At 38.7% G+C, this 23,005-nt stretch overlaps 1 protein-coding gene across 2 annotated transcripts; it reads right to left on the bottom strand.

The window, feature by feature from the left end:
• Positions 1-420: 420 nt before the first annotated feature.
• On the bottom strand, positions 421-22,780 carry ATG3 (autophagy related 3). 2 transcript variants are annotated; one of them, XM_082279095.1, is made up of 12 exons: positions 22,623-22,780; positions 19,885-19,926; positions 16,690-16,739; positions 15,445-15,515; positions 13,612-13,719; positions 11,981-12,030; positions 9,991-10,072; positions 9,441-9,475; positions 8,529-8,684; positions 7,770-7,897; positions 2,314-2,382; positions 422-674 (listed from the first exon to the last, which is right to left on the bottom strand). In XM_082279095.1, the coding sequence occupies exons 1-12, from the start codon at positions 22,692-22,694 to the stop codon at positions 593-595; spliced, it is 945 nt and encodes a 314-aa protein (XP_082135221.1). In that variant the 5' UTR covers positions 22,695-22,780; the 3' UTR covers positions 422-592. The 2 variants fall into 2 exon arrangements, with proteins under 2 accessions (XP_082135222.1, XP_082135221.1); XM_082279096.1 differs by lacking the exon at positions 19,885-19,926 and having other exon boundaries at positions 421-674.
• Positions 22,781-23,005: the final 225 nt, after the last annotated feature.

Below are 23,005 nucleotides of genomic sequence, written 5' to 3'. Positions count from 1 at the left end.
ATATTCCTCTTTTGTCTTCCCAAATATTCCATCTCTAGTCTTGCTCAAATATAAATCACCTTTCAAGATTGGTTAGTTACAGTTACTTAAGATGTAGTCAAACTTTCCTAACAAGACAATCACTTATTTTTTTCATCTTTCAAAATCTTCCTCCAGCTAGAGGAAATACAACCATTCATAGCTGGGAAAAATACCCCACAAAGCTCTGAAGTGAATTTAAATGGGAGGAGAAAAAAAAAAAAAAATTCACATTTTCAAGAATCAGCAACAAATCCAAAACTATTAGGCTTCTGCTACAAAAGTAGATTTCAGTTTCTAACATACACAAAATAATCTGATGGGAGGAAACTAAAGGAATTATGGAGAAAAAAAAATCCCACCTCTTAGTGCAGCATCTGTACTGGAATGAAAGTGATTTATTTATATTACACACAGATTTTTATTAAAAAGGCTGGTAATGGAACATTTTATTTTAATGCATCAAGTTGATAAAAGATTAGTTACAGAAATTGTGTATAATATTGCATAAGTCACATGGATGGGTTATTTAAAAAAGGATTTGATAATTAGAGGAACACATCTCTTATTTTAGTTACATCGTAAAGTGCCTTGTGTAGTCGTATTCTATTGTTGGAATGACCGCCTGTACAAATTTCAAGAAAATAAGAAGGTACCTGAGTTTCTTATTAAGGAACATGTACAACAGCTAGAAAACCTGCAAAACAAAGCAGAAGTCACATTCAATGGTCTGCTCAACAGTATTTGTTGCTAATAGGAAAATAACACCTAGCTACTTTAGAGTTAAGAGACCGGGAGATTAATATTCCAGAATTCTGGTAATGACATTGAATGCTTGACCAAAAATAGACCTTCCTGGTTTAAGTTAATGCAGGGAAACAGAAGTTGTTTTCAATAAATCCTGCAGACACCACACAAACATTAGCAACCCCATTTACATTCTTAATATTAGTTATTAACAATGCCAAGGTGAATTTTACCCAGCAAGGCTAATCCCTAGCTACCTTCCTGTAGTCGCAGGGAGAGTAGGCTCCTCTCCTCAGTGTTTCAGTGGCTCAGAAAAAGAAATCAGTTCCTATTCTGAACCATCCTTTGAAAGAGCTCCTTCCTGTTCACGAGGGAAAGTACAGAGATTAGCTTTACCAACCCGAGCAGTCTGCCTTGCAAAGAAGAGTTCCCTTGTATCTATCACCTCCAAACACATGTTGGCCCTGAATTTGCAGTCTGGAGTATATTGAACAATTATAATCTGAAGTGTCTGTCCATGTGGGAAAGAGGAAGACAGGGAATGGAAAAATTAACAGAAATCACTACTTTCAACTGACTATTAAGTTACATTGGTACTGGATATAAGTAAACCCTACTGTTTTGACATATCAGTCTCATGGACTATTTCTTCACAAACAAAAGATCCATGAAAATGAATAAAGAAATCCCATGTTAAAAATGCCCCAATTTGTTAGCTACTTGCAACTATAGAGGACTAGGAGATTTGAACAGAGAAGTTATTTTCCAGTTCAGTTCCAGTTGCTTGTTGTACAAATTGAGCAAGTCTCCACTCATACAGTAAATGAGAATTTTACTGATTCAGGACCTTTAGCTGCCCAGTAATTCCTCCTTACTTGCCTTATAACAGCAAAGAACACTATTTTGAAAGGACACACTTACTTCTAACGTGGAGGTTGCTCCAGTCAGAAAGCACAGTATCAATTGCTACAAAGCACACCTAAGATCAGTCAGCTCCCTAAAAGAAAATTCTGATTGTGAGGCATTTGATAGTGATGCTCAGAATGGTTTCAGTGATTTTCATTGCTTTTTGTCAGCAAGGTTGTTTTACCAAGATATTGCTCACATGCAGAATAGAGAATCGCAGGACCTCTACATCTTTCAGAAATTAATTTCAGATTAAAATCTAATACAAAACTGCTCTACTAAGCAATGATTACACTCTGGATGGAGGTCTGTGAACCTCCAATCTCACCCTCTTACACTGGCATCTCTGTTTCATACTCACAGCTACCTCCTTCCCAACCCTATAAACAAGGGCTCAATCCTGTCCCTTCAAACCTACCTGCTTTCCCCATTGTTCCTGCCATACACCACCTCATGTTTTTCCAGTAACTTAATGGAGTCTGTTTGCACAAAGGAGCTCCTCCCAGAACTCCAGCAAGTGCTACCCCAAGCAGCTGTTCACTGCTTTCACACATAATTGTATGCCAGTTTATGAACCTTGAGGTAACAGCCCTTACAGAGCAAGAAGACTCCAAGAATCCATGTAATAATGAAAAAGGATACATGTGAACTCCAAGTTCTCCCCCACCTTCTGCAACAGTCTCTATTATTTTCTTCATAACTTCTGCATGCCTGAAAAACAGATCAGAAAAGAAATATTTTAAGGAAGAGGCAACTCCTCCATCAGCAAGGTTAGGTTTTGTGCACAGTAAATAATTTTGGACTATTAGCTTCAGAAGCAGCAAGAGGGAATTTTCAGCTCACTGAGAAAGTAAACCAGCAACAGTAACTGAAAATTAACACTAATGATGAATGTAACATTATTTAACAGCGCCTTAGATTCACAAGGAAAGCAAAGTATGTTGTATGCTACAATGCAGACTGAGTGCCATAATGAGAGTGAATGCATACTGCTTGACACCAATGTGACTTTTAATTGCTAAATGCCAATAAAGCCCCCAGGTAGGTCCCCAGAAGGTAATACTGACCAGCAGCCAGAAGTCCCCAGATGCTCCCCTGAAGATGATGTCTAAAAACTGCTGTAACATTTTTAGCTGCCTCTGCTGCACTCAAACTTGTAAAGCTTGAAGAGGTTTAAAACACTAAAATTATTCATGATTTCCTAGAAAAGGCAGGTTAAACCAACTCTGCATAAATTCAGAACTATTGCTCTAGGACTGGTTTAGACTACGGAAACTTTTCCCTGGTGCTAACTTGAGTTCCATGGCAAATCAACAGTTTCTAAGCTAGTTTCTTCTCTCTTGTAACTCTGTTATTATAAAGCACTACAGGGAAGGATAAACATTTCCTCAGGTCACTGAGTTTTTACATTCTCATAAGTGACATCCCCGACCTACTACGAACCATACAATATTTGTGTACAAAGCAAATCCTGGGAATGCAAGACAAAATTACAGAATAACCAGGGCTGGAAGAGACTGGTCATCATCTAGTCTAACCCTCTTTGCTCAATGAGCAGTCAACTAGAACAGACCACCCAGGACCTTGTCTGCTCTAGTTTTGAATACCCCTAATGATAAAGTCTTCAAATTTTTTAATTACCAGTTAAAATTTGGAAGTAATGTTCTTGTGTTCAAGGCAGTTCTTCCATCCCATAAACTAAGGGATGAAGATCATACCAAGTCAGAGCAGAGAACTACTGTATGTTAATTTATGTTTTATTTATATATGTTTAACACAAACTCCCAGGCTGTATAACTAATCTTACTTTTATCTATACTTCAACCTTGTTTTAAATACATGATTCTGCAGGTAAATCTTCACCAGTGACATCATACAGGGCTATGGGCATCCATCTACACAGCACTGCAGGTTAGTGAGCAGCCGTAGTTTAGAATACTCACCCCAAAATAACCAAAGTGCCAACTGAGAACAAGGATGAGTAGGAAGCAGAGTTTGCATAACTTTCTGACCATGCTTTGATAGCAGTACGTCAATCTAAATAGCTGAGCAGCAACTGGCATTTAGTAGTTACTCCCACAGCTAATCATGGTGCCAGTGACTGCAAACAAGGAAGGAAGCTGTTGCAAAGTTACCAAGACACATTGTAAACAGGAACATGCACGTCTGGGGAAACACTAAAGGTCAGCATTTGTCATTTACTGTCGGTCTTTGCAAATCAACTAACCCTCAGAGCTGATTCCAATTCTGGATCCCCACGATGCCCTGTGGAACACATGCCATTTCAGGTGCCAAGGCCAGATGCTTCTCTGTAGGAGCCTGGCCACTGGCAAAACTTAAGTTTTGACCTTATGCATAACCGTGGATTATTTTTTTTACTGGCACAGAATACAGGTCACCATGCAGCTATTAGAAGTCTTTAACAGCATACTGGCTCAACTTCGTACATCTAAATGACATTTGTTCTTTTCTAAGAACTACTCAGGTAGTTCTTAGTATAATGGCCACAGAATGGTCATTCTTGCTGTCACACACTTCCTCATGAAAAGTTTTGCAGGTGCTTTAGAAACCATGTAAAGTTTCTTTCCTGTTTTCAGTTTCCTTCTGTAAGAAAACTTGGCGGAATGAACATAAAATATACGTATACGCTACAATGGAAAGAAATAACTTTTGAAGAAATGTAAGCATAAATATCCTGCTATCTAGAAATCTTTCCCTGCAGATATTTAGAGTACATTAGAAGCAAAAAGAATTCAGAAGCCCATCACTGCTTATTCTGAAATGGAGAAAAATGAACCCTTGGCATCAGTGCAAACAAGTACAATTTAATTGTAAATGTGTTTAGTAGTTAACTTGTTTGATAGTCCCTTCATAACACCCACAGAAAAAGCTGAGAATCATGATTAAAGCAGTTTACAGCAATTAATGAGGAAGTTGACTATGTTCCTTCCAGTACCATAAAAATGCTGACAAGAACTACAACTTACAGAAGAGCTGTAAGATGAACAATTTTCACTGACTACTCAAAATAGAAACAATCTCAAGCAGCTGACAGCGGCATCCGACTGCCATTTCCTTCCTTTCTCTGATGCCTGACATGAGGATACTCACGTCACAAGAAAAACATATATCCTACACATATCCTACATTACGCAATTCTTGTAACATGATGGGAAGCAACAGCAGCAGACATAACTAAACACTGGTAGTTCCCAGCTGAATTAAAGACAAAGCAACAGTTTGGCTATTAGTTTTTACTGAGAAGCTCAGACCTTCTTAGCTGTTAGCCTTACCAAATTGAAAAAACAGAATAGCTCACCTTGGAGTGTAAGAAAACATACTTAAAACCTCCATTTAATACATGCTGTTAGCCTCTTTCTTCACAGTCTCGACACTACCTCTTAAACTCTTTCCAGTGTTAAGTGGTTGCAGATCCATGAGATCACTTTTTGAGAAGGGCTACAGTTTCCTCCACATTTAAGGCTAGCAGCAAACCTGTCTCACTCCACTATCAGTCATCTCTTTCACGCTTAAAACTGAAACAAGTCTCATGATGTAAACCATTCCTTCAAGTGTCGATGTAGATTACATAACAAAGGAACTGGCACTTCACTGGTGAAGAGTAAGAAGTGAAAACATGACCAGAGAGCTCTCACCCGTGAAGAGACTCAACCCAGATTCCCAGACTGGCAGTACACTGCTAACACCTCTGCAGAGCAATAACTACAGTTAAACAGATCACATTGCAGCCACAGCCCAATATAAAACCCACAGTTCTGCCTAGTCAGCGAGGGCTGTCATGCCCAAAGATCTCTGCATCTTTGTTCTGAGTGCCCTCCTAATCTGCATCAACAGGAGCTTCTTCCCAAACGATTTACTAGCAATGCTTCCAGCAAACAAAAAGCAAACTAAATTTTGGCTTCAGGATTTTTTTCCTCCTTTTCTCCTATTAATCTTCTTCCCAGTCAGTCTGTTAAGCCCTCCTACATTCATCCCACTTGACACTCCTTCAAAAACACTAGTTGCACAAAAAAGCTGCATCCATTTTTTGTCCAAAATGCTTCAGACAGCAAACAGTAAGACGGTCAAAGTCTCTAATAGGTTGAGATAAAGACTGGTATGTTCATACAAGGTACAAGAACACCTTACTGAATCAAACAAAAGGTCTATCTGGTTCTGCTTCCTACCTTATAATACATGCTCAATAAAGAGGCAACAAGCACCTAATGCTCTGTTCAAAGCACTACTAACTTCCAGCTGGAAATTACTCAGGAACTTTCTTATTCTGAATCCTTCTAATAACTACACTTTTAACAACTTTGACAAATTTTTATTTCATTAACATAATATTGCTTAAATAAATACTTAGTTTAGTTAGGTGGTGCATGCAGAAATTAATTCTTTCTGGCTTTGAACACGCCAGCAGAATAGCATTCAATGCTGCCAGTTTCACTATTGGAAGAAAACTTAAATCCTATTACTTCACCTTCCGTGTCATTCATAGTGAAGGTCACTGACACCATAATTCCCTGCTCACCTTTTCCCAAAGATAAAGGGTCACAGATTATTCAAGCATTTCTTATGGGAAAGAGCTTTGTAACTTCAGTTATCCCAGACAACTTACTATACCTTTTCCAGTTTTAGTCTACCTTCACCTCAGACTACAGAACAGATGATCAGAGCTGTACTGCAGTATTCAACATGTGGGTGGTCCCATAGATTAACAGAGGCCTTATGTTGTTTTCTGTCCTATTCTTTATTTGCTTTACAGTTGTCCCAGTTATGCTTCTTGTATTACTCTTGAACACCAAGACTGACATTTTCATGTCAGTGCAGACTTAAACCTGATGATTTAAAGACCAACAATAAACTTTACAACTCCAAAACTTTCTACTTGACAACTAGAGGGGAAAAAGTTATTTCCCAGTTGTACAATGGCTTCTCTGCTCAATATTGTCCACATGTAAGTCTGACCACTTGGCAAAAGCAAACATTGTTGAAAAGCAGTGACTAATGGACTGTGAACTGGAAGAAACATGATATATAGATTTACAAAGCACATGAATATATATCCTCATAAGGCCAAAATTAGCCATAAAATACTTGTTGCAAAGTTCCCTTGCTCTGTTCTCTAAAGATTGATGAACAAATAAAATGCTAAACCAGAACAAATAACTTCTAAACCAGAAGCAAGAATGCTTTAGGTCTGTGAAAACTACCATAAGCTTGGCAACAAGTGGATTATTTGACACTCAGCTAGTGATATGGATATCCTAAGTGTTTAAGTCAAAGGAAATTAAACTTAAAGGGGCAATCTGAACTCTGACTTTTTTTTTAAACATATGCAATCGTACAAAGTGTATCTTTTCCTAAAAGGTAAAAGCCCAAACTTGTATCTCCAAGAACTTCATACTGTCAAGAAGCTGAGAAGTTACACTGCTTCAGATACCGGCTCTGTATCACTAAGACACCTAAAATGATGTTAGGCCTACATCTAAGACAAGATGCACCTTTCAAAGACCTAGAAAAAATATCTGTGCTGCAAGTCAAACTACGGGATCCCTATATCTTGGGTGAGAAACATGGAAAATGGAACAGAAAATACCCTAAAAAAACAAGTGTGTTTTGCACTTGTGTTCAACAGGTATTCTGGTGTGGCAATTCCAGGATCTCTATTTACCAGTGCAAAATTTAAAGGGGAGCAGAAGGTAGTTAACATAAAATAAATTGTTATTTCATGTTCAAATAGCTTTTACTGCTCCAGAAATATACACTGTACTTCTACCCTCCCCAAAAAGGAGATGAAAGGATAAAATTTGATTTCACAAAGTTCTGGTAGTCTGCCATCTTCTGGAGTCCATAGGGAAGCTGCTGATCAGAGAAGACAGTGCTAACTGCAGAACACAGTTGCTGCAGTGAGCACTGGAATGAACTCAGAGAACTGCTGACACCTTCCTTTCATACTGCCTCAGAAGCTAACAGACCACTACAACAGCCAACTGTGGAAATATGTCCAGAAAACCTGAACAAAATCCTTCACAAGAGCAGTGAAGTGCCTTGTATATGCAGGATGATTCAGACCAGAAACAAAGACTTACCTGCATGGATGCACTGAGCACATGGGAGGTGGAGGAAGATGAGGATGGTTTTCAATGGTCACTGTTTTCTTGACGTGATCTTGGCTAATATCTTCATACATATGCTCTACTGTTAAAGGCTGCCGCTGCTATAGAGGAACAAGGAACACGAGAACAAAAGCATTACTAACAAAGAATCTTGCTCCTTTCTAATGTCAGTAACAGATGATGCACCAAAAATTACAGGCATCTAAAACAGAAAAGTTCTGAAGGTACACTGGAAGAACTGAGTGTGTTAAAATTTATATGGAATAGAAATAGTACTGCAGAGATTTTCCTCTGAGTGGTGAAGTCGATGTATTTGACAATCAACCAGGTTCCCACTGAGGGGTTTGAGCAGTGAGCCCTACCCAGTCTTAACTCAAGAAACCGAGTGATTAAAGGGAAGAACTTTCATATATTCCTTTCCTTTTGAAGGTGATGAAAACATGTACCTGCTTACTTGACTGAGTTCACTGCTGTTACTGCCAGTTCTACAGTGCTAACAAAAACTCCAGTGGTTTTCTTTGAAATGTGCTCAGTTACCATGTGCAGTTTTTAGTGAAATGGTTCCAACTTCCTGCAAGTACTGTTAAAGTCCTGCCTACAAGCCTATATTGCTTAATGGTATTGTCACCATTTTTCCCTTTAAATTTCTACTGTGAATAAGCAACAAAATAGCCTATTTGACACAGTGAGTCCAATTTCATAGAAGTAGAAAAAAACCCAGCATAGCTATACCTCATCATATCCAAATAACCAGAGCCTTGGAGTTTGGTAATATTTGTCGTAAGTGATGTAGAGGTCATAGGTTCTAGTCTGTAGAATAGCATCTTCCCCTCCAACATCAACTTTAGTTTTGTTAGCTTCTACAATCTGTCTTGTGTCAAGTGTTGCCTGGTTCAAGGTAAAAATGACAAGATTAGTATAGCCTTGCTTGGATTCCCTGCTTTCCCATTCTAAGTAGTTATGTAAAACTGTAAAACCTTAAATAATATTCTTAAGTAGGCATAAAAACCCCCCAACATATGGTTTGTTTTTATTTCCAAATGAGGAGTATCAGCTTCTCCCCAAAAAAGTAGTTTTTGGTTTTATTTTTTGTGGGTTTTTTTACTTTTCAAAAAAGGTCTGATTTCTTAAGGAAGTAAGCGACTACACTGTTACACCCCCCTACCTTCTTTCACAAATAGCAGACAATTCCAGTGAAATTCAGAAGGCAGAGATCTCAGTTTATGCAGGTTCATGGAGACCTTAGGATAGTACCACAAATAATGAGACCTTTCTGTTTTCTCTCATGAAACTCTGATGGATTGGTGCAATCTACTGAACCCACAGGCCACTCATCCTCCCCGTGTAAGCCCCAAGAACCACCACTGCATTTTGTAGCTTCTCATGAATAGAGTGTTGTGTGTAAGCAGAGCAACAAGGATTAGCAAAACCAAGGAAAATTTCTGTGGGCAAAATCTTTGAGGACCCAAGGGTTCAAGCAGTACTACCGTAGTAGGTTGGCAGGAGACAAGTCCATAGGAATCCAGGCTCAGTAACCCTACAACTCATAAGCTTGTTATTTCAGCCATTTGTTATCATTATTTTTACTTTGCTTGTGCTTATATTTATATTGTAACAGACAAGATAAGAGAACTGTTCACTCACATCATCTGTCTCCAATAGCCCACTTTCTTCATACTCTGAAAAGAAGATCCATAAAATTCTGTGTTCAGCTTGCAGCCAGTCATTATATTTGTCATTCATAAAGAACTACTTTAAAAAAATCTACATGTATCTCAAGTTTTACTCAAGTAAAATAAAATCCCAATCCCCAAACCAGGCTATCCCTTTTTTAACACAAATTTGACCAAGCCTACAGTAAGTAGGTGATGAGCAATACTTAAGTGATTTTGTATAGGCAGATTGAGTTTAAGTGTAGGTACGAAGCTGCAAGGAAGCTGTGCTAAATCTCTAATTTATACTTTCTTGGACCCGTTCTGCTACACAATTTTCCGATCATTAACATTCGCAGAGGTTTTTGGCACACGTTAGAGTAAACATGCATCAATAAAACCATACAGAAGATGATAAAGAGCATATGCCTACTGAAATTTTTCAGCACGCATTCCATGCAAAGAATGCGTGGTGTTTTAGACTGTACCGCTTTAGTTAAAGACCTGAAATAAAATATGTCCCACCCAACTTAAGGAAATACCTTCCATGTCTGCAGCTTCTCCTTCATCTTCCTCATCATCATCTTCACAAGATGCTGAACACTCTGGTATTTTTATATTATCCTTTAGAAGTTAAATTGAAAATACTGCTTTAATGACTGTTGCACCTACACAGCCTAACAGCCCCAAAAAATTAAAGGTGTTAAGTCCAGCCAACACATTCAGTGAGCCAGAAAGATCATTTCCGCAATATTCAGAAGGACTACACTGAACTCAAATACTTGCTTATTAACTCATCTTAATTTTAAAGTCCTAGTATGACATTAAAAATCAATTTAAGAAGTCTTCCTTTGACTTTGCAATCTGGAATGACTTAATTCCTAAACAAAGAAAAGTCACCATGGTGTTAAAACAGTTAAAAGATCCACCTATCTCAGACGAAAGGCAATGACTAACAGCTAAGACTAAACACGTAAGTTAATATTTAAGTTCTAAACCGCAGTCAACTGTGCAGCAGGTATCATAAATTACCTCAAGGGATCCATAAGGATGATTGAGTCCAACCCCCTGCTTTTTGTGGGACTACATAAAACTCTATCATATGACTAAAAGTGTCACCCAGTTACGGCTCATATACACACTATGAGCTCTGTCCAGTTCCATAATTGTTTTAAAACACTAGAGAGACACAAAAGGTATCACATTTTGACATCATTCTCCAAAAAAACATACTCCAACAGAAACAAATACAGCACAAGCCCACAGTCAATTTTTGGGCCTTGCACAGTATTAGAAGTCAAGACAACTCCAATGAAATTCAGAAGGTGAAGGTCTCATTTTCCACAGGTTTCATGAAGACTTTAGGAGTATACTCCAAGTAACTACTACAGTTAGAAGCTCCTCTAATTGTAAGCATCAGGCGGCTGTTTATTCATTTAAAAAACCCAAAACACAAAAACCAGTAAGAAACTAAGTTACAAAGTGCATTGTCAAACAGAACATCAGCAGGAAAGAGTTGTCCTCCTGGATTGGACCTGCAAGCAAGTTTTCTACATACAACAGAAATGAAATCCAATGCAAAACACACAACAGCAGTTATGAACCACATTAACATTCTGCAAGTATTGTGTTTTGCAGAAAAAGCGATCAACTTTAGTTATTCCTTACAGTGTTTCTTCCATCCTCATGTTACTAACTTGTAAAAAAGCAGTATTTTTACTAAATTCAGCAAAGTCATTTGAAATATTTGCACTTCACAGTTCATCAAATAGATAGCATTTTGAGCTGTTTATAATTATGCAGTAGCATGGGGCAGCTCATTTTCTTTTCCCCTAATTTTTAGAATCCAAAACTTCTGCTCACAGGACACAGACAAAACTCCCCTTACCAACTCATCTTTAAAAGCATTTTGTGTCTCTGTGACTTTCTCCACGTTTCTGAAACATGCTGAATTTGCATTTCAAGTGCTTCTGAGGATTTAAGTTTCAGGTTTTTCTCCTGCTGCAGTGACTTTTTGGAAACATGCAGAAACTGAGGACTTCATAAGATGTATACATTTAAACAGGTAAAGTTCTTCTAAACTGAAGGGCATAAACCTGTCAAACTGGACCAAATGTGTTAGAAGTCTGCTTGCAGTAGTTGAAGATCACAAAAGAAAACTTTACATCCCCACCATTACTTTTCCATATAAAAATTTCTTCGTGCTGGATCTCCCAACATTAACGCCTTGAAACACAAATGTCTGGTATCAGTGTAAACAGAATTTCATTTTCAGTTAGAAAATAGAAGCATAGCACAGGAGCACACTGGCTAAAGACATTTCAAAAAGACAAATGCCTCAGTAAACACAGCAATAAGGAGATGCACATGCTTAGAATAATCACAGGCTCTGAGGGTCAACGTACATCTGCAAAACAATTAGTGACAAAGCGTATTTTAATCTTTCACAGGGAGTACTAGATTGCCACTAGTAAAACTACTATTACCTTCAGGTCCTGTAATAAAGCAACGGGAAAATTTAGAAACAAGTACCTTACTGTCTAGTGTGATCTCCTTAACCGCTTCTGTTGCACCCACTACACCTGTAAATTGAACAAGAAGTTTGTGCTGAAAAAGCTTGGTTCTTTGTTGGAGAATAGCATAGAAAGAGTTTGCAAGGATTTCAGAAAGCAGTGTCTCATTTTTCCAAGTCACATCTCACAACAACCTTGATATGTGAAAAGCTGTTCATTTGGTATTGGTAACATGCTGAGTGTTGGACATCACTAAGCAAACCAGATCAGTAACACAGAGCACCACAGCACAGACGTGCCATGCCTTACAAAGCCTGTGATGGAACTCTGCAAATTTGGACTTCTATTTTAAGGTATTTTTGCATAGAAATCAAAATCACAATAATGGAACTCAACTTCATGAAAAAGGCAGGCATTTATGAGTATGTCTGAGCTTCTTGAAAGCAATGACAAAGCAAAATGTAGCAGAGCACTCAATGCTTTTAGCTGAGAGGAAGAGGGAGTATATAATCACCCCAAATCATAGTAGTGTCCACTCTTGAGTTTCTCCCCATTAGCTTTCTAGTTTTACTGCTGTTCTCACACAGTACCTTTTGGGACACATGCCAATATTCTGCTTTGACAGAGTACATTTATCTAACTAACTTCAGCTGTGGAAACAGATTTTATCTCATTTGACAGCATTTAGAGACCTGGCCAGGTTTAGTCAGAGTGTTACAGCTGTGCTGTACAGTATGGTGCCCAAACCAGTCAACTCCAAAAAGAACAACCTGGCAGAGGAGTCTATTCGCAGCAGGGACGGATACTGCATACTTAATTCAAGGGTATCACAAAGCTATTCCAAATCATTTCTTTGGTGTGGGGGCATTTGGTTATGAACTGCGATGCATTCAAGTTTGCCAATGTTGAAATATGTATGTCTACAGAAACAAAAGGCATCATCTCCAACCCTTTTTGTCCCCACACTGGCAAACTATTCAGAGAACTTTCTCCATATTACAGCAAAAAAAAATTACACCAAAGAAAGTAAAAACTGAGAGGAGTACTTTTGGAAATGGTGGAGAGAGCATCCTTGAAGGACAGAATTGTATTAACACATGATAGAACATCAAGAAACAAACTAAAACAAATATAATTGCCAATTAGAAAAAACCAAAATTATAAGACGTGCTAGAAAAGCCAGTGAGATAGATTCATATAAGCAGTATTTTTTAAACTTCTTTATAAACACTAGCTCATTTAAGGGCTTATTGTAAAAAAAGGGTCATTTCCCACACCCATCTGTGTACTTAACATCTTCTTTGTTTTAGTACAGCATCCATAACTTAAACTAACATCTTCTTCACAGGATTTCCTTACTGAGGAATGAGGCACTGTGCAGCTCATATTTTAAAATAACTTCCTAGAACTTTAGTAAGAGAGTACTGAAATAATCGCCATCATCTCTGAAAAGGAGCCTGTTTCAAGCACATACAGCCCCACAGTTAGATCTCATGTACCAATCAGGTGGGTAGCTGATAATGTAACTTATTTCCTCCAGACTAGATATTGGTACACAGACATCTGTATATAAGAAAGCTTTTACTTTCTGAGAGTGGAAACTGAAAATCAGATTATCAAATGCAAAGCCTGAAGCAAGACCTTGAATACCTGCATTGTGAAAAGTGTCTACCCATCCCCCATCACCATCATCTTCTTCTATAATTGCTTCCTGCTCATCTGAGTACTCCATCTGCTTACACCTTTTATAGCACGGCACTACAAAAAATGGCAAAACAAAAAGAATGCAGTCAGTCATTCTTACATAGAGCCAGACTGGAGGATGATATTATCCTACAAGGCCTTCTAAAATGTGGCAGTTTTTCATAGATCCTTATTTAAGGAATCCTAAGGCTGTATTTCAAATGCAAAAGCATGAACTTAGAAAAATATGTTGATGTGCTGTATTAGATATTTTATTTCATATAAAAATATGATTGCAGTAGCCTTAAAAGCTCATCTTTCTGTTACGCATTAGAGCGGTTTCATCCAATTTCTTAAGGATTAGAAAAGAATTAACTTCTCATTTGCTAACAACTGGAGAAAACCTGTTAGTTTTCTTCACATTGGTAAACAACTAAGGACAACTTTGCCTGGATTTTCATCAGTTTTACAAACTCATTTGCCTTTAGAATTCTGCTAAAAGTTTGTATCAGCTATTTATGCAATACATTAAGTATGTTTAATTATAATTTAACATACAGAAGTTTAGAAGGTCAGAATTCATGTGATATTTAGAATAACTTGTGTCATATGTATTACAGAGCCATTCAAACAGAGATTTAGATAATGTTTTCAGAAAATAGTCAAAGAAAGACTGAGTATCTGATTAAGGCAAAGCAGGTATCTTCCAATAGCATAAACGAGGACTATGTAGAAAATGCTCTTTCCTTTTCTATTGATGTGGAGAAAAACAAATCTGCTGCATGAAGTGCAGCATTTGAAAATTGCTCTTTGACCTTTCAGAAAGGGACAAAAGGCGTGTGAAAGTCACAGTGAAGTCATCCAAAGACTTCCAAAATGAGGTCTGTAGAATGACTCCCAGTCTCAACTATAGCCCACAGCTTTTACTCAGGCGGGAGGCCAATGTGACACCAGAAGCAGGGAACACATTATTTTGGAATGTGATGAAGAAGGATCACAGCAATGAGGAACCTCAGAAGTGGCAGGAAGAGAAACAAAGCAGATCAACTGGCCATCAAACTATCAGGAGCATCCCAGGAAAATGTCCAACACTACTGTAGTAATTTTCACATGATAGTGCACTGCAAGACTCCAAAAGCCAGCAAGGAAAATCCAAGCATATAATACAACCCTGTGCAGGCAAAAATCTCCTCACGCTTTCTTAGTAGTAAAGGTTCATCTAATGGCATTGACACATTTTGACACAAGATCTTTTGGATTTCCCCATGGTTGCCAAGATGTTATCCTTCTTGTCCATTAAAAAGGTAGTCACCACATGTACTATATAAATACAACTGTGAAGCTGATAAAAACATTAATTCAAGATTGTATCTATGATTATTATTGACAAAGATATTGACATCAATTACATACTTGAATTAGAAGTATCAGTGTCACTATGAAAGACATTTTGAGAACTCTTTTAATAGCCTGAGTTTCCAAAGGGAAGAGGAAAATAAACGTATTTTCCTTTTAGAAACTGAACATGAGTTGAAGGAAAGACAAAGACGTTTATAATGTTTAAAGTTCATTTATACTTCATCAAGGCAAGCTTTATTTTTCATATAAAGCTCTACTGTAAAGTGGTCTAAGAAAAAAAATTCAGAAGTGCAGGAAAAGCTTCTTTAATATTGCAAAGCCAGAGCATCCAAAGTGGGAGGTATTTGCTTCCCCTATCAATACAGACAATCAGTAGAGTTGACAGCACAGCCAACCATGCTGTCAATTCTAAGAACACTTACATTTAAATTTCAGCCTTACCATTTTTAGTTACCAAAAACTGTTTGTCTGTTGGCAGATAAGCTTTGACTTTTAGCTCTTCTCCTGAAGCCCTGTAAAATGAAGTGCACCATTTGAGAATTTGATGACCTGCAAACAAAAGAACCCTTCTATTTTCAGGTTGTGTCAGGAACATTTTATATAATCCTCTTGACCTATTCTCAGAATTGGTTTGCTATGACTTTAGTCTTCCCTATAAACATTTGGTATGGTGTTAGAAAGCTTGGCCATCCCTAAACTGTTCTGGGATCAAAACCATTTTATTCCTCAAAAACTACTTTCACCTTGAGATGGCAAGGTAAAGATGGGCTGACAGAATTATCTATTCTATATAAAATTTTCTAGGATCAGCAATAACAAAGTTGCAAACGTCTGAAGAAAGCAACTTCAGAAAAGCACAAAATAGACCTCTATAAATATAAAATCTGTCCATAGTCACTAGTGCTTAAGTACTCTTAATTTCACATTACTCAAGCATTTGCCTTCACCTTTAGTGGTTTTTGCTTTGAAATAAGAGTAACATTCTAAATAGCTCATTCCAAACTGCTGCCAGACTCAACATCATGCTTTCTCTGAAGGAGGTGGCAAAAGGGCAGGGAGATTCAAACATAGCAATTTTTTCCTTCAGCAAGTCATGGTCCAGTACAGAGCCAAAACCCTGAAGACACCAACTGCACAGACAATGCTCATTTAGGAGCAGATTAGTTTCATAATGCAAGACAACAGTAAAACATGAGGAAGCACCTTATTTGCATCCTTACTGTACATGCAACAGAAAGGATTTCCAAACTGCACAAAATGAACTGCTGTGGGCCAACTTGAACACATTTAATTAACAAATGCTTGTCAAAGTACACCATTTACAACTACTTCCTAGCAATTCAGTAGCACATGGCCTTTGCTTTTTCAATCACCAAGACAAACCCGGGGAGACATGCTGCTACTGCAGCTAAGCACTAAAAGCATTCACAGTATGTAACAGCTTATTTCCTCTAAAACCTTAAAAAAACAAACAAAAACATCCCCAAACAAATCCTCATCTCAACTACTGCTATACAGCAATTAGTAAGCCCTGACTGACTTAAATATAGAGCCATCATGAAAGTTCTACTGGAAACGTCCACTTACTGCTCTGAAATGAGACAACTGTATAGCTGAAGCCAATGGAAACACACCAAAGCAGAGGTAGGAATGCTAACTTTTTACAATTCTTTCAATTTTACTTACCATTGCCAAGTAGGACAGTGGTGAACTAAGTGATCTCCAGCTGCAACAAACTGTTAAGGCAGGAAAAAAAATTACTGTTAAATATGGCCCAAGGAAACAATCCACATTCCTTTGATCAATTAACTGTGTAATTAACAAACGTTTCAATCAGCTGGATGCTTTATTTTAACCCCATTTCTCAGCTAACTACGAAAACACAAAGATTAAATTGACTTCACCCAAAATGCTTACTGAGCAAATTCAAACAGCAAATTCAGAGTTTCAAAAGCTGTGGTACTACCTTCCAGTCTAGTAAAAACCAAAAAAGTTTCTGGACCTAGGAATTTTGTTTTCTTTGTAATAAAGAAATTATTTTTATATGCCATTATTCAAACTTTTACAAAGACAACAAAGAGCTTAATGTAAAAAAAAAATGTTTAATTCTTTCCTTGTTCAAAACAATTTTGCAGTAAGAAAAGCGAGACCATCAATCCACTGAATCAATCAGAACTGCAACAAAGGAAGAAACAGCCTATGTTTTATATAATGACCATCACTATATTAGTTAATCACTGATGTTAACTAAAAATGCATTACCACGTAGTACACTGAAAATCTTATAGGTAACTTTGTTCCGAATAAGTATTTTTTAAAAATATTCACCCTGCTTGTTCTTAGTATTAAAGATGAAGCCTTTTATAATATTGCATTACTATTTCAAAGTGATACTGTCATGTTAAACTTGCCAGCAACGTCACACTAGACTTGTGTACATACTCAAAACTCACCCAGCAACATTCAACCCTCTGGGCTTGTTTTTTGTACACATAAATTGAGGAAGGCAAGCCTGAACTTGAGAAAAGTGATTTTTGTGGGCTTTGAAGTAGTCACTTTGGAATATGAGGTGCACAGCTATTGCCACCGGTACTTTCTTGTCTTGAAGTGCCAGTTTATACCACCACCCTCCCTGGCAGCCCAGAAGCTGCTGCAGTGTGACATAACAGGCTTGCAGCGGGTCACAGCCACTTCCTCACTGCGTCCTCCAACGGGAGGTGGATCAGCACAGCAGGAAACACCACAGCACGCACTGCACATGGATTAACAGGCTTAATCTCTGCAAAAGTGCTTCCTTTTCACCTATTTTTCAACAGAAGCCTCTAGCAAAACTGAAATCTCTTTCAAAAACCCCAGCAAACCCTCCCAACACACACGGAAATTTTAAAACTCATTATCTCTTACATGATAAACACAAATGAAACTCCAGAATTATTTAAAATTCTCTGTTCAAGGAATTGGAACTCTGTGACCCCAGTGTTGAAATATATTACTAAATATGAAAAAACAGGGTTGTCTGTGGGTCTAACAGATACATAGCCCTAGAACAGCACTTGAAATTTCATCTACGTTTTTTTTTCATCTTAGGCAGCAAAATTATCTAGCTGGTTTCAGTTTCTATTTCTCAAGCACTGATGCTACCTCATACTTGAATCAGTACTGTGAAGTGGAAGAAGGAGATCAATTTTAGGACATCTTATTTCTAGTCCTGGAAAGAACGATTTTAACAATTTCCCTGTATTTACATATATAATTAAAAGAGGTGTCATCTTTTGGAGGTATTAACTAGTAAGAACTCACGACAGACAAGAATTTTTTGAAATTAAATCAAGTACACATATAAGTGAAAAGAGGGAGTAGGTGCTGAGTGTGATTAATGAGTCATCTTTATCCTTATTGTTAATTTATTCATCCTCAAAGGCAAACCACAGGAACCCCGCAAAAATCTATAAACCAGTTAGTGTCTCAGACTAAAAGATAGCTAAAATTACCCAAGAAATCCAAACTCATTCAAAGACAACATCCTAGTGTCATTATTCTTCTTTAGCAACCATTACTATATAAAGACTGTCAAAGGGACAATCGGCAGATCCATGTTCCAGCTTCATCTAAATTTAACAAAAATTTAATCTTGCTGTATAACCAGTTCCCTTGACTACTGTTTTGAAGGATCCAATTTATTCATCCTAGCAGCATCTAATGTGACACACAGAACACAGACTATTCACACTCCTGGTGGTGTTTAATGTAGTACATGCGGTTCTTGCTACACTCTATAGAAGGTGCCTTTCCTTACAGTACTACTGCGAATTTTTCTCCCATAAATCAAGAAGGGATTAAGTATTGGTAGAACATTTGTCTAGACCTTCTCTGTTATTCTAGTTTATAAATAATAAATATTGTGTATTATTGTTTAACAGATATGAATATTTACACACACACACACATATGGTTATCAGAACAGGAGAACATCATGCTGCTAAGCCTGTTTTTCAGTGTGGTACTTCTGTGTCAGAGAGAGAGAATAAGTGTTTGCTTGCCAGGCAACACAGCAGAAAAATGCAGGCACCAATATTAGGAAAAATACTTCTATCCACATTATCTACCTGCATCAGTCATAATTTGTTCATTTTTTTTCCATCTCATCTTTACGTTTTTTCATTGTTTAATTTTTCTTTCATTCTACCTAACAGTCTTGATATTGTTTTATTAGACCCCTGAAAAGACAAAGTATTTGCAGATCGGTAACAATTTAATACAAGAAAAAGCGTAACGGAGAAATTAAAGTAACACAACACACTCAGTGTTCTTACTATTCCAGGAAAAACATCCTGTTTGTTGCTCTTTGCACTCGAGCTCTTAAAAAAACATAACTGCTTGGCAGCACTCCAAAATACAAGTAGCCTAAAGCAGCCTATAGAGAAGAGGGAAAAATAATCATCATTGGATGATTGGTGTGAACAAATATATGTAATGATCTTCATAGAGCCTTGGAAGGAACAAAAACAGAGGTAAGCAAAAACTGTTCCAAAGGTAAAAGGTCCCCTTTGAGTTCCTCAGAGGAAAGACTTTAAAAATCAATATATTCCTGCTTCAGTCCTGAACTCCCATGATAAATGGAGCTGTAGACCCAGCTCCTTTACAATCTTTTCACAGCATAATAAAGAAGTGTCCCACATTCAGATGCCTAGTGCCATCACAAGAGAAATTATGTTGATCAACTACATCTGTAGAGTAAAAAGGCCACTTAGAAAGTTCACTTTCTGGAAATTGTTTCAAGAAGCAATAACTGGCAAAACCATGATCTGTTTAACATGGTCATTCTGCATTAAAAAAAGGCACCATTGCTTTCAAAATAAATTTAAGTTTCTAAATACTTACTTCTTCGGGTGTAATTACTCCAGTTTCCTTAAACTTGGACTCCTACAATAAAAAAAAGTTTAGAAAATCTGAGAACTGCTGACAAATAACACACTCCACTTTACTGGAAAGACAAATATCTTCTCCCACTTTTGTTTTGCAACTAGTTCTGTCCAGAGATCCATGAATCAGCCTGGAGGCAACCTCTGCCATGGCTGATAGGTAACTTACATTAGAAAATAAGGAAATAAGGCTCCCCAAAATTATTTGTTGCAAAATGTGAGGTATTATGAAAAATGATCACCTATACAAAATAAAAATTCTTTGCTACTGCCAATTATAGCAATAATGAAAAAAAGATGACTGGCACTCAGTATTATGTTTGCCAGTAAGAAACAGAAAATCAGCTGGAAACAGGGACTCTAACTGTCAAGGGCTCCAGAGTTCTAGGTACTGAACAGCACTGCAATGCATCAGTATGGGGTTTTGCAGTTAAGAAAAGTCATTAAATGAAAGACCAAACCAGCTCTTCTCTGGGGTAGAATAAGTTAAATAGAAAGACTAAATAGTAATAGACTGTTTTAATGCCAATTTCTATGCCTTCATCATGCACCCTATGGAAACAGCTTTGATTTTTGCATATTGTAGTGGGGGATTTTGTGGATGAAAGAATAGATGGCAAGCAGACACAAGACTTATTCTGCATGGAGAAACGAAGTACTTTGGCATTATAGGCAACATTTATGAAGTGTAAGGATAACACATCTTCTGTCATATTCAAATCTAGAATAAGTGCATTATGTTTTGACTTCTGATTGTTTCTCCAGAAAAGCCTCAAGTACCAAGGTATCTTACTGTTCCCAGCATTACAGCTATCAAAAATGGCTTTTGAAAAAGAATACAGTTTCAACCATGGCATAGCTGACTTCTTGCCCTATTTTTTTTTGCTATCAAGACTAAAAGCAGCAACTGAAAATGTCTTGCTTCCAGCCACAACGTCACCTTATTCAATCAGCTGGAAAACATTAAAGAAAAGCAGCCCCAGCTTGGTTATTCTTGTTCCTTCACCCTGGTGTGTGCTATCAGCTGTGCTATGGCAAATGAAAGGAGCACAGCTGTTTCATACCATACTCATTACTGCCTTTCTGTCTAATTGCTAAGGAAGATACACTTAAGAAAAAGATAAAGATAGGGAAAACAGCATACACTGTACATACATCATAACATCATTACGTGCTAGCTGACTGAAATCAAAGTAATTTGAATTTTTACAAAACTCAGAATCCTTAATAACACATTGTGCAATACGACAATGGAGACAACTTACTAGTTCACTTCAAAATGAACCATAAGCAGTAGGCAACACGCACAAACTTGTGTCTTTGGAATTACAGAAAGAAAACATGCAAAATATCCATCCTCTGTTCCCTGAGGGCAAATAGTTCATTTTTCCATCTAAGTAAATTCTTTGGTTGTGAGAGACACAGGTCTAGTTTCTTTCAAAAGTTACCAAGTTGGAGTACTTATTTCAACCCCATGTAAAGGGAACATATACATATAATACTAACACCTTCCATTTCTGAAAAGTTCTACTCCTGCCTCCTCCCAATAATCCATCTGGACACATGAATTCCTCCACTATTACGCCAGCTGTGCAACAACTGTACTATGGTAAACAAGTCACCTCACCTTCCTATGTCACAACTTCACTGCAACCCATATATTTCACATTGATGGGCAACTCTAGAAAGGCCCACTATCCAGAGAAGAGCACCCCACATACCACAGAAAGACAAGTTCAATTAATAATTGACTGTCACTGCTGTCTGCCCAGAGATGTAAGCTGCAGGGTGCAAAGCACATAGAAGGTCAAACCACAAAGCCACAGGCAGAGACACTGTTGTCATAAAAAAGTGTTTTTTCAAAAACATGCAGAAGTACCATAACCAGTAGTGAAACAAGTGCTGCCAAGTTAAGCAATCATATACAAAGTTGGGATTTACACAAAAAATTGTTTGCAGATAAGAGTCACAGAATAGGATGTAGTGTAACAACTGCAGAAAACCATAATTTGTTTCTACCTAAATATACAATAACAGAAACTATAATAGATGTGCTGGCCACCTTTACAAGGATGCAATGGCTCATTTCTACTATTCTCAACTACTTTAGTGCACAGAAGCTTATATTAATACTGTAATTCTGACACAGGAATAAGCTGTGGTACGTAACATCTGCTCACATAACGAAGGTGTGGCTAATTTTGCTGTTTTGGTTTGGGGTTTTTTATGTTAGCTGAAAAAATTTACCCAAAATAACCATTGCTCCGGAAAGCAGGCTCAAGCCTGTCTGTACGTTTGGATTTCAATCTCTGGTCACACAACCAGGTAAAAGTTTCACAACTTCAAAAGAAAACGAGAACACATTTAAGTCACTCCTTGAGAAGCAGGGACAGCAACACCTGTTCTTCCAAAGGCCCGCCCTCCCAGGTGGATGCTCCCCCCTCCCAGTGGGATGTGAGCGCCAACTCGGGTTCCCCCCATCCCCTCCGGCCCGGTGCGGGATGAGGGCCGATGGCTGTGCCCAGCACCGCGCCCTCCGAGACCCGCGGGTCTCGAGCCCGGCGGACAAGGGCACGGACAGCCAGCTCTCGGGAAGCGGAGCGGCTCCCGGGCGCTCGGGGAGGGAAGTGCGGCCGCAGGCGGGGGCGGCCATGGGTGTCCCTCCTCCCCATCCCGGCTCTAGAGCAGGACCGGCACCTTGAGTACGGGCGTGAGGTACTCGGCCACCTCCAGGGCCTTCCCCTTCACCGTGTTGATGACGTTCTGCATTGCGGCGGTCTGACGCGCGGGCGGGCGGACGGACAGACAGACGGCGGCCGCCCCCCCCGCCCTCGGCACGGCGCTCCCGCTGCCGCCCCCCGCCTGCCACGTGACCCGCCCCTCACGTTCCCCCCGCCCCTCCGTCGCACACGCGTGACGACACACGGCGCGCGCGCGCAAGGCGGGAAGGCGCGGAGGGAGGGGCGGGGCGGAGCCGTGGCTCGCGCGGCCCCCGGGGGGCGGGCACGAGCTGGGGGCGGAGCTCGCGGGTTCCCCGGAGTGCCGGGGGCGGGGCGGGGCCGGGCCGGCCGTGGCGGCGG

This window comes from Coloeus monedula, assembly GCF_965178545.1.
Source record: "Coloeus monedula genome assembly, chromosome: 3".
Taxonomy (NCBI): Eukaryota; Metazoa; Chordata; class Aves; order Passeriformes; family Corvidae; genus Coloeus; species Coloeus monedula.
The sequence above is the reverse complement of the archived record's forward strand: the minus strand, read 5'-3'. Positions and strand labels throughout refer to the sequence as shown.

Excerpts from the sequence above, each read along its gene's own strand:
- ATG3 (XM_082279095.1), bottom strand. The coding sequence starts at position 22,694 with ATGCAGAACGTCATCAACACGGTGAAGGGGAAGGCCCTGGAGGTGGCC. Across the intron at positions 13,720-15,444 it reads GTTTTTGGTAACTAAAAATG|TGCCGTGCTATAAAAGGTGT; the intron begins GTAAGGCTGAAA and ends CATTTTTTGTAG. Across the intron at positions 12,031-13,611 it reads AGACACTTTTCACAATGCAG|GTGTAGTGGGTGCAACAGAA; the intron begins GTATTCAAGGTC and ends TTCAATTTACAG.